Genomic DNA, 16,559 nt, shown 5'->3' with positions numbered 1-16,559 from the left:
GAAGACGTAGACGGTTCTGCATGTGACGAGGCCGCCGGCAGGGCGCTTGTTTGATGTATTTTTCATGTGTTGAGCGAGGATGAGGAGGAGGAGGAGGGGGACCGGGGACGGCCTGAAGGTGCGCTGGTTGAATGGGGGTGTTGTTGGACGGAGTGATGGAGCGGGGTGAGGGGGGTGATGGAGCCTCCTCTCTTCCCGCCTCCAGCCACGGCTTGTCATGGGACGGGAGGGGACGCGCTCACCCAGTCTGTCTGATGTGCGTGTGACGTCACGTGACTGGAGATGCGGGTCACGTGGTCGCGGCGGAAAGGCGGGTCGCTGTCACGGATCCGGCCGGTAGGACCCTTTTATTCTGCTCGGTGATAATATGTTCATGTTTGTCGTGTTGTGGGCGGGAGGAGAGCTTTTCGGGGTCCGAGGACAGCAGCGCGGGAGATGGGGTGAGACGCGCCGCGGTTACGTAACGACTGGACCGCGAACATCGCGTCGTTGCGGCTTTTCTGGCTTCGAACAGGATGTCCGACATTATCGTTCGGTCGCTTTACGGAAAAGAACCATCCGGAGCGTCTGAATAAATAACTGGAACATCGCGGTGTGTTGACCGGGGACACTGGGGACACGCGGGATGGACGCCGCGACCCCGGATGTTGTTTTGTTTGTTTGTTTGTTTGTTTGTTTGTGAAGAGGGCGGCGACTCGTGCCTCGAAATCGAACGCTTGTGAGTTTTTAATGAAACGTGTACAGATGATCGGATGTATTACACACAGCGGGGTTAATCGATTACGACAATTAATCGATTAACAGTTATAATCGATTTAATATGTCTTTTTTGGGGGGGTCTTGGAACTCCTGGCACAGAGAAATGCACCCCTTTAATTAAACCCCAAGCGTGCATGATTATTAACATGCATGTAATATTAATTTAAGGCAACCACACTCGCCACAAGCAAACCAATCCAGCAGCAATTTACTTTTCTTTTTTACCTTCAGCGTTAAAAAACAACTTAAAGTAACGAAACTGGCGACCTGGTTGCTGTTACGTAAGACAATATTGCAGAAATACGGTAGGAATTCTTCTGATATGGGAAGATTTGGGGATCAACATGTATGATTGATTGATTAATTGGTTTTGATCACGCATATTAACGTTTTAACACTTTAAGGCGCTTGTAAGAGTTTTTTTCCAGATTATTTTATGCCGTGTTTGCCATATTTTCTTGTGTTTAAAGGGCTACAGAATCTCAAGTAAAGTCAAGGATGCTTCAGCAGGAGCGACCCGGGATCCCCGTCTACGGCGGCCAGGGGCCCGGTGGAGGCGTCCACTCGTCCCTGCGCATCCTCGCCGCCGGCCCTCACCAGGGCCACAAGAAGGACGGCAACTTCAACTTCCTGGGGCAGGAGGAAGACCCGGCGGCGGGAGACGAGAACCGGAACCCGGTGCGGCCCCGGGCCCTGGGCCCCATGGGGCGGGACCCGCCCTCGTCCGCCCTCTACATGCCCGGGCCCCTGTCCCCGCTCTCCCGGCTGCCCTGCTGGAGCCCTCTGGAGCCGCTGCCCGAGATCGAGAGTGGAGATGACGGCTGCGGCCGAGTGCCCCCCGATGGCGCCGAGGAGGGCAAGATGGACGAGGAGATGAGAAGCCTGAGCAGCTCCGAGAAGGAGGGGCTGCACCGGGGCGTCGGCCAGAAGCATCAGGTGGAGGAGGACGAGGAGGAGGACGAGGCGGAACCGGGGCTGGAATGGGGCGACACTGACTCGGAATTCGAGTTCAGCTACCGGTCCGGCGGGAGCTCGTCCTCTCTGTGCAGCGAGAGCCGGGCCCCCGGCGATCTGGGAGAGCTCGGCTCCGTCTGGGACCGCGTCTGCGTGGGGGGGCCGACAGAAGAAGAGCCCCCGCCAGGAAGCCGGGAGAAGGGGGCGGAGAGGCGCAGGAAGGGCTCGGCAGGTCCGGGCCCCGGGGACGACGGGTCCTCGGACTCCGACACCGACGTGCCGGAGCTCATGGAGGCCGTGTGGACCATCCAGGACCGCGAGAAGTACAAGGCCCAGGAGATGGAGAAGCACCACGTGCAGCTCACCATGTACCGCCGCCTGGCTCTGATCCGGTGGGTGCGGACGCTGCAGAGCCGCGTGCAGGAGCAGCAGAACCGGCTGCAGTCCAGCTTCGACGTCATCCTCACGCACAGGAAGGAGCTCCTGCGCATGGGTGCCGCCGCCGCCACCGCCACCGCCCAGTAACGGCCCGGACCGATCCTACCAAAACACCGCCTCTACTGTCCTGCTGAAACCAAACCAAACTTCTAACTTCTTCTCTCCAGACGTGGACCTTGTAGTTTAAATAAAGCTCGTACCAGAGATCAAAATGGTGGATATTGCAGAAATTCAAATAAACTTCTATATCAATTCACTTCTGGCGCCGTGTGGTTTGTTTTTTTTACGTTTGAGCTGCTTCTTACCGTCCAAATCGGCAGAAATAAAAGATTTTATTCATTTACATTTACAGCATTTACCAGACGTCCTTATCCAGAGCGACTTACAGTCAGTAGTTACAGGGACAGTCCCCCCCTGGAGACACTCAGGGTTAAGTGTCTTGCTCAGGGACACGATGGAAGTAAGCGGGGTTTGAACCTGGGTCTTCTGGTTCACAGGCGAGTGTGTTACCCGCTAGGCTCCTCCCACCCTATTCGTATTATTAATGACTTCTGATAATTGCCTCATTATCGGCACGTTGAAGGACGGAGGTGCATCGATCTCCAGACTGGGTGCAGCAGGGCGCGGTGCCCCGGGCACAGACGGCTGTTTGCCCAGATACCGCCGTTCGCGGCCCTCTGGGGGATTCTGACAGTCTGGGCCCCGGGGCCCGAGGGCCAGAACTGGGATAATCCGCGTCTTTCTCCCTCTTCATGTTTTACGGGATGATTTCACGTATGAACTCACGTCAACCAAGAATTGCGTCAAAAGGGGTAAAAATTACAATGAGAATAACACGGATTTCCAGTAAATTAATACAAATATTAATATTCTCTCGGCTACTTAAACACCGTGACGGAAGTTCATGTGAGGTTCTGACACCAGTATTCAACAGCTCGCTTGTTCCTTCTGTTAAATATAAAACCGGAGGATGATGATGATGATGATGATGACTGTAACCTTCAGATAAACATGCAGAACCAGCGGCAACATCTCGTGATGTGACGGGAAAGAACAGAATAACAAGCCGCCCTCTGTTCCGCTCTCAGTACTCGCTGTCTCGGTTTATTCTTAATTTGTGTCACAGTGCTGACAAAAATGTTGACGTCCCTCGACTGCAGGCACATTTTACCCACAATGCCTTTGGCATGGACATAGTGTATGGTGCCCCTTCTTATTTATCTGCTTTTAAAATGTCTGAGGATGCTCTGAGTAAAGGAAAACGTATGTGATTTAATCTGGAACAATACAAATACCCCAAAAAATAAATCCCTAGAATAATAATAATAATAATAATAATAATAAACCATTTTTAAATGCTGGTACAGAAGTTGTTGTCTTTTTCATTTATTTCTATAATGTTTGTGGTGCCTCCGAATTTAACATTTTCTCCCGTTTTAAGTCATTCAGCAAATTCACTTTCCACCAGAAGATCGGTGTGCATCAATATTTCGTTATTTGGATTAAAAACATTTTTCATTCCATCGCATTTGGGGTTAACAGGCCCGGCCTGCATGGAAGGTCAACCGCAGGCATCTTCAGCGCATTATTCATGGTTTGTGTTCATGGCTTCTTCAAACTCTTAATGAGCATGAGGAGCTTCCACATGAGGCGTGCAGAACCTTGAGATGTTGTGCTGGACCTAAAGAGGGCGTGCAGGTGCAGGTAGGCGGTCAGGGTGTAGGCCACCGTGGGCCGAACCCGGACCCCGGGAGGGGCGGAGGAGCTCATAGGGCCTCGTGAACATTATCGCTGTTTATTTCTCTTTTTTTTATCCCCGTCTCCCTTCTCTTCACTCCGCCTGATGCAGTGTGGCAGTGAGGTGGCCCCCAGCGATCTGGTGGCGTGGAAACAATTATCTTTGACAGAAAGGGGGTGGTGGGGGAGTTGGGGGGTGTTCGCAGCCGGAGGCCTGAGTATGATGAAGTGGACTATGTGAGACAGACAGACAGACAGAATGACACATAGATAGATAGATAGATAGATAGATAGATAGCTTTTTTAGGTTTTTTCCATTTACCATTTTTGAATTTGGATGCAGGACAGTGCAGCTCCAAGGTTGTGTGTTTTTTGTGCGTGAAGTTGGCATGCTCTCCCAGTTCTCTGGTTTCCTCCCATTGGTGACTGTAAATTGGCCGTAGGTGTGTGTGTGTGTGTGTGTGTGTTCTGTGCTCAGTGTCCTGGGATCTGGGATGATCTGTCATGAACAGCAGTTGAGTGTGAATTTTGAAATTTGTGGAATTTGAGGGTTAATGGGAACGTTCCACTGTTCCTTAGGCCTCTGTTATAGTGACAGGACAGTTTAACAAAGATCTACACATCCAGTTATTCAGGTCATAATATTTTACTAGTAACTAGATCACAAAAATAATCGTTTTTTTTTTTTACACCTTCTGACATCGAGCCGTTTAGTACCTGACTACATATCAGGCCAAGATGTTTAAATACAGTTTTCAATATCTTGAAATTTTTCAGTGTCAGATATCGAAACTGAGGCCTTTTCCCAAAAAAGCAATGTTTGAATTTTCATTTTGACATTTGACATATTTAAGTTTTAATCTGAACAAAAGGGTGGCGAAGGATGTAAATTTCTGGGGAGAAAGAGCCTGTTGGTTCTCAGCTGCCTCGGCCGCTTTAACCAGCTAATAAATATGAAAACAGCAGGTTTTAAACTTTTATTCGGCGACCGGCTGAAAGGATTATGCCGCTCTATGGAGTGCAATGTAAATCCCGAGACCTCATAAAGCCCAATGTTGTCCCATAAAAACGTGTTGGACAATAGGAGAATGAAAGGGACTTTTTCACGCATAAAGGGTTTTCAGAGGACCGCATTGAGAGCAGGCCGCCCGCGCCACGCCCATGAATAATCCGCGCCGCCTCGTCGGGTTGCCAAAATCGTGCGTTTCACGCCAACCTCCCCAAAAGTGGATTAAACGAACTGCGTCGAAGGTGCGTTTTCTCTTCGGATTTAAACCCCGTATCGCGTCCTTCAGTAGAATGTGGCGCTATTAGAACGGAGGTTTGGTTTTTTTTATTTGTATTTGTATTTGAACTCGGGCGTCCGGATCTGGCAACACGGCCCCCGGGGCGGCAGGTGCGTGTGCCGGACACGGCGGAGGCGGGAAGGTGGCGGATCCGCACAGCTGCCGGGAGGAATTCTTTCAGAGATTGTCACTTTCATTTCACTTGCTCTTTTTTTACCCCCCTCCGCCCCTTCAGATGAAGTGATCTCTGGTGCCCAGGTCCTCCCCGGCAAAGGCGCCGCTAAACGGCGACAGGGGACAACAAAAGGCGCTCTGGGGGGCGCGGCGTCCCCGTCTCAACGCCGTAAAATTGCAGATTAAACCGGGGAGAAAAACAGCAGTTCTTCAAGGATGCAAATGCGCGAAAACGGCGACGTTAAAGAAGCCCAATTCCCCCGACGGCCTCGAGTTGTGGAGATAAGGCCCAGGACAATGTGTTGAAGAGGCTGCATCAACTTTATATTCAGAGGGGGTTTTTTGGGGTTCCGTCAACACCAGACACGCAGGTTCATTTAGGGTCTGGAGCCCCTGGTTCTGCTCGTATTCATGATCCAGGCACCCTTCCCGTCCCCTACATCATCTCTGCTGCTAATCTCAGACCCCGGCCTGCTCCAGAAGCTCAGCCTCGGGCCACACTTCCGTAATCCCGAACTCAGACCGCTGTCCCTTCGGGCTGTCGCAGCACAAAGCGCGTGTCTGCAGAAGCAGGTTCTCTTTATTTCTCCTGCAGAATCCCTGGCAGAAAGGTGGAATTTCATTATTACAGATAAACGGAGTTTATAAGGAGACTGTGCGCGGCTGAAGGCCCTTTTTTTTAATCGGGAATGTGTTTATCAGGAGCATGCAAGACACTTTCATATCACCCACAAATGAATATGTAGATGTGTTCAACAATATTATCCCACTTTCCAATTAAAACAGAAAGAAACCTAATTAATTTACTGTGGGATGAGTGCTTTTTATCAGATGCATCTGACAATCTTTCAGGCTGCACAAAGTTGAAATAAAATCCGGTGAATTAGTTGAGCCAAATCATCCACAACTGAACACAGACACATAGCATTTGCATGTGTGTGTGTGTGTGTGTGTGTGTTTCAGTTTCAGCCCGTTCGTCCAGTAAACTTCGTGGCGATTTTGGAGTGGTCCACGGGGGGGGGGGGTTTGACCCTTGTCTTTTGTGATGGACAGAAACCAGATGCAGCAGGGACGGAGCCGGGCGGTGCTGGACTAAATAAAGGGCTGGTAAAAAGAGGTGTATAGATTTTCCAGCCAGATAGTGGTGTGTGTGCATGTGTGTCAGCGTATTAGCAGTCAGAGCACTGAAGCCCAGGGGCAGTTCCTGTGTGTGCTCGCGATAAAGGGGGAATGGGAGGAAGTAGGAGGCGGGGGGGCTTGTGGGGAGAGAGATGGATGGGGGGTGGAGAGCCGAGCACAGCAGCCGGAGCAGGGAGCTTCCTCGGCACTGTCACCGCTCTTGGATCATATTGCCACGGGTGTCTCATGAAAAGGAGAGAGTCTTGGCAGGGTAATTAAGAATGGCCTCTAAACACAGGAGTGTAGCACAAACGCTCCAGATGAAAGTAAATGATTAAAATAATTACAGGCTCAGAGCTGACGAGCGGGAGTGTGGCGTGGCCGCTGGTCATTCGCCGGTAATTAGATAATTAATCTGAATGCAAATGATGAGTCCTAACGAAGCAGTCAGGCTGAACGGCGACAACTGCTGAGAGAGAAACAGAGAGTTAACGAAATTAAAATTAGTACTAAAACCCTGTTTCTTATCCAACAAAATCCAAGTCAACAGGAATATTGTAATTAAACTGCAGGCTATCAAAAATACAGAAGTGCCCTGAGGTCACTTGCCCCAAAATGAAGGCAAATGAGAGGACACGACTGCACTGAAGACGATAACATATTTTATTCCTCCACAGTTGTATGTAGGGCACCTAGTGAACATATCAGAAGTGAAAAAAATGGGGCTATGCAAAATTTAAATTCAAGAATGATCATGATTTTCATATTTGCCCCTCCTATCATTTGATTGTGGCTATGAATTAATTTCTGGTCGTGAATACATGACTGCATCATAATTGATTGAATCCAGTAATTACAATATGGTGTATATATACACATACATAAAAATATAAATAATACACATTTACTGTATTCTAGAATATTCTAGATGTAGTTCATATAGAGAGCAGTGTGTATAGAAATGTAATACTACACATTTATTAATGTGTATTATTACAATTGTAGTAAACCTAAATCCAGCATTTTAGTTCAGAATACAGTAGCACATCAGTGAACAGACTTATTAAAAATGCGGACATGTGTCGCTATAAACTCCTACAGATGACGCGTCACGTGTTCAGGGACGACGCCGGTTCGTGACGTCACACTCCTGCGCCGCCGCTCTCTTTTGCTGTGTAATAATAGCCCGTTCGAGCGGCGCAGCCTGTTGTATTTTGGCTTTTGGCAGGTTCATTTTTGTGTAATAATTTAAACCACCGTGGACACATTATGGAGTATCTCATCGGGATCCAGGGCCCAGATTTTGTCTTGGTTGCCGCGGATAATGTCGCGGCCAGTAGTATCATCCAGATGAAACACGGTGAGTTGCTAGCATAGCATAGCATTCTGGAACAGAAGAGAAGCAGCGGCGTGGCTGATAACTCTTTAAAAAAAAAAAGCCCAAAGTTTTTTTTTTTTATAATCTACAGGAGTTTCTTTTTGTTTGCGTGGTTTAAGGGAACGTTGCTGTAGAAGAGCCGCCTGTTAGCATGGAAGCTAGCTGTTAAAGCCGCTGTGAAATCAGCCTGCTTTCCAAACACCAAAAATGGGGTTTCTTTTCATTTCTTACGATGTCAGCCGCTTAAATGACCAAACTGCAGAATTTGTCTGGAGGACTTTGCGGCCGCGATCTGGAACTTCTGAGCGATCTGCTGAAAGTGAAAGTAAAGTTGCGGCGTGGCCGCGGATCAGTCCGCTTTATTTGACGGGGTTTCTGTGTAAAATGCTGCTTGAACCCCCACAGACTACGACAAGATGTTCAAACTGAGCGAGAAGATTCTGCTCCTCTGTGTGGGTGAAGCCGGGGACACGGTACAGTTCGCAGAATACATTCAGAAGAACGTCCAGCTCTACAAAATGCGGAACGGTAAGGTTATTTTTTTTTAAACACCATCTGAAATTAAATGAAATTATATTCCTGCGTGGGATCTAATGTGGCGTGAATTTTTCCACTCAGGCTACGAACTCAGTCCTGCGGCGGCGGCCAACTTTACCCGGAAGAACCTGGCGGACTACCTTCGCAGCCGGGTCAGTGGCGTCCCCGTCACCTCCGTCCCCGTCTGATTTGAATGTGTTAGGAAGACTGCGGCTGCTCTCTGTCACAATAGCGAAAGGGAGAAAGTGATTAGAAAAACCAATTAGCGTGTCTGGTGAGGGAGGCCTGGGAATATGGGGCTGGGGAAGTTGGGGTCCCTCAGGGGACGGGGGGGCTATAAGTGAAGCACACGCCGCATTTTATAGACTCATTACTTACCAGATATGCTTATTCAGTTTTGTTTTTTTTTATACGTGTATAGATTTATTTTTTTGAGATTAAGTAGGCCATTAAATACGGAGCTGAAAGGTCAGAGGAGTTTTCTAAGTTTGACGAGTTGCGTTTGGAGTCGTTTCGAACCCCTGGGATTTGGAGGTGAAGCAGAGGAGCTCCAGAGCACTGTGTACCGACCAGGCCTAACTAAAAAAAAACAACCGGACCTAGAGATGGTACCTCTGCTCCCCGTCCCTCCTTCCACCGTCTGTCGGGGGGTTCGTTTTACTTCCTACCGGGCCTGACTGTGCTGTCACTAATAATTCTGAGCGTCCCCAGTTGCGCAACAGATGAACGTTTAATACAGTAGATCGAGGGGCGACGCCGGTACGGAGAGTAACTCCGTCCTTCCTCACGATGGTCTCAGTTCTGGTTCCCCCTCCGCGGCTCCCCAGAAGCCGGGCTGGATTAATGTGCCACCGGTGGCTTTAATGTTATTGTGCAAGACGGGCAGGTGTTCGGGGAAGGGGGTGGAGCTCTGGGGGGGTATCCGGTGAGTTCTGGCATGGCGCTCCCCCTCGGTGGGTGTTTCAGACTTCTCCGCGGGGAGCGTACCGGAGGTAGGCCTCCTGCGTGGCAACAGACGTGGAACTGTGCTGAGGGACGCCACCTCCTTATCGCGGTTAAACCAATCTGTGCCAAAGAAGCTCCTGCAGAATATTCCATATAGAATTCCACAATTAAATATCTGTTGTCCGTAGTAACGACACGTGAGATGTTCACAACTGAATAAGATGGCTCGATTTTGGAAAGTGCAGAGACATTAAAGCCCGTCCTGGAACACCGTGGTCCTCCCTTCACCAATTCTGTCCAAATGTGTCACTCGCAGAATTGTGATCAACTCATAACTTATTGTGGTAGTAGTCTAGTGGGAAACCCACTCGCCTACTAACCAGAAGACCCAGGTTCAAACCCCACTTACTACCACCGTGTCCCCGAGCAGGACACTTAACCCTGAGTGTCTCCAGGGGGGACTGTCCATGTCACTACAGGCTGGTAGTAGTCTAGCGGGTAACACACTCGCTTACTAACCAGAAGACCCGGGTTCAAACCCCACTTACTACCACCGTGTCCCCGAGCAGGACACTTAACCCTGAGTGTCTCCAGGGGGGGACTGTCCCTGTAACTGCTGACTGGATACGGGCGTAAATGAGAGTATTTTTGTATTCCAGGCTGCGTTGCAGCAGTAATAATGATCCTCTTATTAGACGAGAGTGTGTATGAGCGGAGTAGGGCGCGAGTAAGAGCCGAGCAGGCCAAAGAAAGCCGCGAGAAGACGAGCAGAAGTTTTAATGAGACCTGGCATGGCTCCAGGGCGCGGGGCGGGTGGGGGTGTCGAGAGCGGTGGGGGTGCCGTCTTTCAGCAGATGTCACACTGCCGGTGACACCACGACCCCTCCCAGACCATGACACCCCCACCCGCCCCGCGCCGTGTCGCGGCGCACTTTCACACCCCCCCCGTACCTACGTACGCTGGGTGGCGGCTGCAGCGCTTGTTGTTGTTGATAACGCGCGTTTTGTTCAATTCGAGACCGAAGTTGTTAATGAAAAACAGCGATTGGGTGTTGGTGGGGTTTTTACAGGCATTGTGGTGAAGTTTTTTTCCTCTTTTCTCTTCTGCGCCCCGTTGGAATGGCTAGACCCCGTACCACGTGAACCTGCTCCTCGCCGGCTACGACGAGGCCGACGGTCCCGGCCTCTACTACATGGACTACCTGTCTGCTCTCGCCAAAGCCCCGTTCGCCGCCCATGGATACGGGGCCTTTCTCACCCTGTCCATCCTGGACCGATACTACCGACCAGGTGCGCCCCAAACTTGCCGCGTTTCGTAACGCACTCGCCCCGTTACTGGGAAGCAGGCTGGTTCTTTACAGAAGGTCAAAAAGGGTCAAAGAAGGAAACAAAGGGACGATTTGGGGTCGTCTCAGTTCTTAATTCTTGGTGTGTGTGCAGATCTGACCCGCGACGAGGCCGTGGACCTGCTGAAGAAGTGCGTGGAGGAGGTAGGAGGTCTACTTCGTAACTGACGTGTATATATATTATTCCATATGTGGAATATTGAATATGTATTGAATATGTGTGTAAGAAAATCTCCTTCCTCCCGACAGCTCAACAGGCGCTTCATCCTGAACCTGCCCTCCTTCACCGTGCGTCTAATCGACAAGGACGGGATCCACGACATGGAGAGGCTTCCTCTGGCTTCCAAGTGATGACTTCCTGTCCCCCCCCCCCCCCCCTCTAGCCCCAACGTGACTTCTTTTCTACCGCAGACTCAGTTCCAATAAAGACGGCGTCCCGTACGTGTGTGTTTCTGCTTATTTGGCTGCGTTGCTCTGGACGAGCGTCTCCTCCTCCTCAGACAGGTGATTAATAAACATTGAAGCGCCCCCCCCGCTCCCCGGCGCCCCGGAATCTGACGGGAGGAGCAGCATGTGTTTGCCCGGAGGCGCGGGGAGGTGGCAGGTAGGGAGTGGAGGTGTGGAGGTGAGGGAAGGTAGAGCGGCAGATGGGGCGAGAGGGTGCAGCGGGGCTGGGGACCCCACAGCAGCCTCCTTCACATCCACGCGGGAGTCGCCATTTTTAACCAACATTTCACGATTGTACAAAATGACTTCTTCAGTCGTCAGTTAATTTTGAACTCGTTACAGATAAAAAGGAACGTTTCGTGCAGTTTTTACTTTTAATTTAGATCTTCGAAGTGATGACTTCTGGAAATGTTCCTAATTTATATTGTCCGTATTCAGATCCTCCTGATTTTTGAAGTATATTTGACAGACGTGACTTCACTCGGCTTTTGCATCCTGATTTATTTGAAAAATCACCTCCTCCCCAAAATGGAATTCGTTCAGAATTCATCATCCCTCTTTAATAATATATTACATTTATATCGTAATACAATAATAACATTAATAACAATAATAGTAAACATACGACATGAAGTACAAAATGACACACGCTTTGTTTAAATTACTACCGGTCCCTACGTGGCCCCGCCCCGGCGAGGCGTGTCCCGTTCCCAGCAGCGTGAGATCTTCACGTTGATATGGTCTTCACGTCTTCTGGCCCGTGGAGGGGCGCCGGCCTCAATACTGAAAGGTCCCCCTGGAGAAGCAGTCCGTGCGGCGGCGTGGGGGGCGGGGCCTACTTGCGGTGTTTAAGGTCCTTGTCGTGGTGGCCCTTCCCGCCGCCCTCGCCCTTGTCCAGCAGTTTGACGGCCTCCGCCAGGTAGCTCTGGAAGGCGGAGAGGGCCGCGCAGATGGCCGGCGTGCCGAAGCCGTGGGTGAGCAGGCTGAAGTGGGTCAGGCTGCCCTGCACCCCCGGCTCCAGGCACGGGTTGGGGCGCCCGGCGCCCAGCGGCGACCTGTCCTGAGACATCAGGTCAACGAACTCCTTGCAGATCTCCCTGCGGCGGAAAAACCCAGGCGGGTGAGACATCGTCCCCGACAACAACGCAACAGCCGGGACGGGACTCACTTGGTGGCCAGCAGCATGCTGCGGCGCGCGGGCAGCTGGTCCGGGTCGCCCTGCCGGCACAGGTACTCCGCCGCGGCCCTGGCGGGGAACTCCGTCTCGCACACGTAGCCGAAGTCGCGGGCCAGGTGCACGGCTTCTCCTGGGGACCAGAGAGAGGGTGACGGGGGGGCCCGAGCGGGTCTAGAACGCGGGGCGGGGACGTACCCTCCACCAGGGCGGTCAGCAGCGTGACGTTGGCGGCCTTGCGCCTCCCGGCGGGCAGATTCAGGCCGATCTTCTCCAGACGCTCCCTCAGACAGCGGCCGCCGTTCTTCGACTTGGCCCTGAGGGAGGATGGTGCGGAACCCCATTTCATATTTATCCTCCCGCTTCATCCCCAATAAAACATGAATAATTACCGACTACGTTTTAAACGATAATGTCATTAAACGTACTTCTGTTCATGCACTAGATGCTCTACTCCAGTAAAGTTTTATTGTGTCTTTAATCAGTACGACTGTTCTAAACTACAGTAATATAATATATTTTCTAGGAATGAACGAAGCTTCTACTAAACGTTCTACTGAACTCGAGTTCCTCTTTACATCTATGCAGATCTCCCATCATTAAGAGACATTTTCAGCGACCGGGATCGTTTACAGCGTGAACAGCGTCCGGACCGGAATTTTCACCCATTGGGTGTCATTTTAATACGACAAACAATCCACTGGTTCCAGTCAAAAAAAGAACATTTGGAAATGGCCCTACACTTTCCACCAGCCGTTCTGCTCCTGACCTGTACGGCGGGCCCTGGACCTCCAGCTTCACACCAAAAACCAAGTAGTTCGTACGTACGAGAGCAAAAGCTTCTTTGTTGTTTCATAAATTAGCTTCTGTTTAAAAAATGTTTAATTTGCCGTTGACGTAAGACTTTTAATGCTGTTTTTTTGTACAATCCTAACATACACTAATCAGGGTAAAATTGGGGTAATCATTGGTCCCCGAAAGCTTCAATATGAGCAATTTTGAGGACAAAAAGTGCATTTATGTTGTCCTGAGGTACAAATAGTGACGAGCCAACGCAGGCTGCCAGGCATCCCTCTTCACTGCACCATTTACCATCAATTCCGTACACGGTAGGAGTACCAGTTTCTGGCTCACCTGCGCAGCACGCCGCCTAGAAGCGAGGCGTTCAGGCACTCGGGCGGGGACAGTCTCCGCTGCACCTCCCCCACCGTCACCTTGTACTTGGACGTGGAGCTGAGGAGGGACAGGCGTCCGGGGACGGAGCAGAAGACCTCGGCGGGGTTGGACACGCAGCCCAGGCCCAGGCCGTCCTTGCTGAGGGACAGGGCGGACAGGGCCGTGCCGTTCAGCTTGGATGGAATGGGCACTGTGAGGGACAGGAGGGAGGACATCTCATAACCGCACTGAGATCCCTTTTTAAAGCAAATCGTGAGATTAAAAAATCTGATATGAATATTGCATTCGTAATCTCCGATTTTCTCAGTTCCTCCGCAACACGATTACGGTTTGAACTGCCTTTCACTTCGGAATAATGAAGAAGAAGGAAAAATCACGCCGGCTTTTTTTTGGGGGGGATTTGTTACATCATCCTTTTAAAACGTTAATTTGCTTTCATGAGCTCAGCCGGTGAGTTGGTGTGTGGGCAGGATCTTCATCTGAATGAGTGTGTGAGTGTGTGAGTGTGTGAGTGTGTGTTCCCGTCTGTTCTGCGCGTTATTGTGGAACCTGCGATGCTGCCCCTGGTTCTCCTCGCTCTCCGTGGGCGGCATGCATGCACGTCTTTGCACGCCCCGCTGTGCAGCACAGATTCGGGGGACGAAGAGAGAGAGAGAGAGAGAGAGACAGAGACCCCCCCATTCAGAAAGCCGAGCGCAGATCCGCTTATTCACGTGGGATTTTTTCAGGTTTGTTCCCTTTCCTACGCACCACAGACGGAGAGAGAGAGAGAGAGAGAGACGGTGCTTCTAGAAGGCCCTGGATGCCTCTTCACTTCAGTTCTGACTTGAACTGTAGAATTTAAATAAAATGAAAAATCCAATTTCTTGGTATTTGGGGTGGAATGATCATGCTGTGATTTTTTCTTCTTCTCATAACTCCTCTTTCACCAGCGTCCCCCCCTCCTCTAATCCGACTCTGTCTCTCATATGACCATGAACAGTTCATTAACAGTAGCTGCCTGCAGGCTGGAGTCTGCAGCTCGGTGTTAGAAGATTTCATGACTTCAAATGAAAAAGAAAAAAAACGGAATTATTTATTACGTGTGTGTGTGTGTATTATGAGTGTATGTATTATGAGTGTATATATATGTGTGTGTGTGTGTGTCTCTACGAATATGTTTATGAGATTTGAACAACACCGAGAAACCAAAAAATTTCATCTCTTATTCGCGCTACAACACGACGCCTCCGACCTTTCAGGTCCTCACCTTTCTTAATGACAGAGTGGTCCAGGAGTCCCAGGGCTGTCCCCTCCTCCATGGCCTGCGTGCAGAAGACAAAGTCTGAGTCGAACATTTCCATAAAATAGTCGAAACGGCGTCAAGACGGCGTGATGTCAAGACCCCGCCTTTCACCATGAAAATCATTTCATCATTTCATCATTTAACCATTTTTTCAGTCGTACCTGAATTATCTCTAATATTCGCAGCATCAGATGTAATAAACTGTCTTGTTCAGTAAAATCCCAGCAGAGGAATTTTGGCTTTAAAAAGTGCTTCTCGGAATGCGGCACATTTAAAAAAAAATTATTATCAATTATTATCACGCCTGTAAAAGTAAATAAAAGAACCAAAAAAATTCTGCTGAAATGTAATATATTTTGTAATATATTTTCATATTCTATAACCAACCAGAATAACTTAAAAATTCTATCTTTTGCATTATTATTAATATTACTATATTGTTTAAAATATTTAATTGGTTCAATTGAAATGTAATTCGTTTTTTTGTTCGTGATGTAATAAGATAAAAAATACAATTCTAAATGTAGAACAGTCATGAAATAAAATACGTTTTCAGACGCGCTTTATTTCACTATTTAAATCCGCACGAATGAAACTGTAAATTGTTGAAGATTTTTTCTCCATGATCTACCTGAAGCTCCTCCAGGCCGGGGTGTCCCACCGTGTGCACCCCGAGAGGAGCCTCCCCCAGCGCGGCCGCCCCCTCGCCCAGTCCGTGGAGCAGCCGCGGCACCCCGGGGAACTCCCGCCGTGGGTCGAGCCCCAGAGCCTCGGAGCGGGACCTCTGCGAGTGCCAGGCGGCCTGCTGCTGGTGGAGCGAGTTGATGGAGGGGTACGGGTCCGGCAGGTGGGGGTAGGCGGGCTCCTGGGCCTGGGAGTAGGACAGCGACGACTGCGGGTACGGAGGCGGGAAGTAGGGGGGCTGGAAGTCGGACGCCGGGGTGTGGCAGAGCGGGGGAGCCGAGGTGTAGGCGCCCTGGTTCAGGGCGGAGAGCTGGGACAGGCGGCCGCCGGACGCGTCCCCGCGGTCCTGCAGAGAAGATGGCAAGAAGGTCAGAAGGTCCACCTGAATCCCCTCCACACGGAGCACTTTTAATACTTCAGAACGAATGAAAATCGAATATTTTCCTACAACGCGGCCAGAACATGGACCGGGTCGGGAAATAAATTTCATCAAATGCTGCGAAACGAAAAACGGGGCGAAAGTATAAAAAAATCCAGCAGATGCTGAGAAAGACAATAAAAATGTGGCAATAAACGTCGCGTTTCGATGCCCCGTCCTGACCCAATTAAAATATACTTTAACACTTTAATACAAACGATCTCCTTATTATAATGATTTGGCTGTAATTGTTGAAAGTGTAATAAAGTAAAAAGTAACTCACCGTCGCCGAGTAGCTGTGGAGCAGCATGTTGTATATTGGCGGTATTTTTACTGTATTTTACTGTATTTTTACCGTCCGTATCGCGGCCGCGGGAGCGCGTGTGTCCGGGTCGCCGTGCACGCGCCGCTCTTTATACCGGGGGGGGGGACGCGGCGGGCGGGCGGGGCGGAGCGCGGGGGGGGGGTTACGTTAAAGAGATATCCGGACCGTTACCTGCTGGCTCCGGGACTTCCACAGCATCCTGTCCGGCTGGATCGGGGTCCGGGACGCGGAGTGGGGTGAGCGCGGTCGGGGCGGGAGTTTTGTGGGGGTTTGAGGGGGGCGTGGCCGGAGCTTTGTGGGAGTTTGAGGGGGGCGTGGCGGGAGATGTGGGTCTGGACGGGGAGGGGGGAGCAGCAGCGGGAATCTTATTGTTTCAG

The 16,559-nt window shown here is 50.4% G+C and overlaps 3 protein-coding genes across 11 annotated transcripts; 2 read left to right on the top strand and 1 right to left on the bottom strand.

Moving 5' to 3' along the window:
* Nucleotides 1-188: 188 nt before the first annotated feature.
* LOC114770444 (UPF0500 protein C1orf216 homolog) lies at nt 189-2,408 on the top strand. Of its 6 annotated transcripts, none has more exons than XM_028964383.1 (3): nt 300-336; nt 991-1,064; nt 1,230-2,408. In XM_028964383.1, exon 3 carries the CDS (start codon nt 1,258-1,260, stop codon nt 2,236-2,238), a length of 981 nt encoding a protein of 326 aa, XP_028820216.1. In that variant the 5' UTR covers nt 300-336; nt 991-1,064; nt 1,230-1,257; the 3' UTR covers nt 2,239-2,408. The 6 variants fall into 6 exon arrangements, with proteins under 6 accessions (XP_028820212.1, XP_028820216.1, XP_028820214.1 ...); XM_028964382.1 differs by lacking the exon at nt 300-336 and adding an exon at nt 346-718; XM_028964384.1 differs by lacking the exon at nt 300-336 and adding an exon at nt 403-440.
* Nucleotides 2,409-7,589: 5,181 nt separating this feature from the next.
* On the top strand, nt 7,590-11,114 carry LOC114770388 (proteasome subunit beta type-2-like). The gene is made up of 6 exons (XM_028964282.1): nt 7,590-7,827; nt 8,251-8,373; nt 8,464-8,534; nt 10,455-10,617; nt 10,768-10,817; nt 10,923-11,114. Exons 1-6 carry the CDS (start codon nt 7,737-7,739, stop codon nt 11,022-11,024), a joined length of 600 nt encoding a protein of 199 aa, XP_028820115.1. The 5' UTR covers nt 7,590-7,736; the 3' UTR covers nt 11,025-11,114.
* Nucleotides 11,115-11,654: 540 nt separating this feature from the next.
* LOC114769965 (transcription factor AP-2-epsilon-like) lies at nt 11,655-16,403 on the bottom strand. 4 transcript variants are annotated; one of them, XM_028963426.1, is made up of 7 exons: nt 16,354-16,403; nt 15,387-15,785; nt 14,720-14,774; nt 13,429-13,660; nt 12,493-12,656; nt 12,289-12,427; nt 11,655-12,217 (listed from the first exon to the last, which is right to left on the bottom strand). In XM_028963426.1, exons 1-7 carry the CDS (start codon nt 16,378-16,380, stop codon nt 11,956-11,958), a joined length of 1,278 nt encoding a protein of 425 aa, XP_028819259.1. In that variant the 5' UTR covers nt 16,381-16,403; the 3' UTR covers nt 11,655-11,955. The 4 variants fall into 4 exon arrangements, with proteins under 4 accessions (XP_028819259.1, XP_028819261.1, XP_028819260.1 ...); XM_028963428.1 differs by having other exon boundaries at nt 12,493-12,611; XM_028963427.1 differs by lacking the exon at nt 16,354-16,403 and adding an exon at nt 16,141-16,252.
* Nucleotides 16,404-16,559: the final 156 nt, after the last annotated feature.

The sequence above is a fragment of the Denticeps clupeoides genome, chromosome 20 (genome assembly GCF_900700375.1).
Source record: "Denticeps clupeoides chromosome 20, fDenClu1.1, whole genome shotgun sequence".
Classification (NCBI taxonomy): Eukaryota; Metazoa; Chordata; class Actinopteri; order Clupeiformes; family Denticipitidae; genus Denticeps; species Denticeps clupeoides.
Note: the sequence above shows the minus strand (reverse complement) of the source record. Positions and strands in the feature narration are given on the sequence as shown.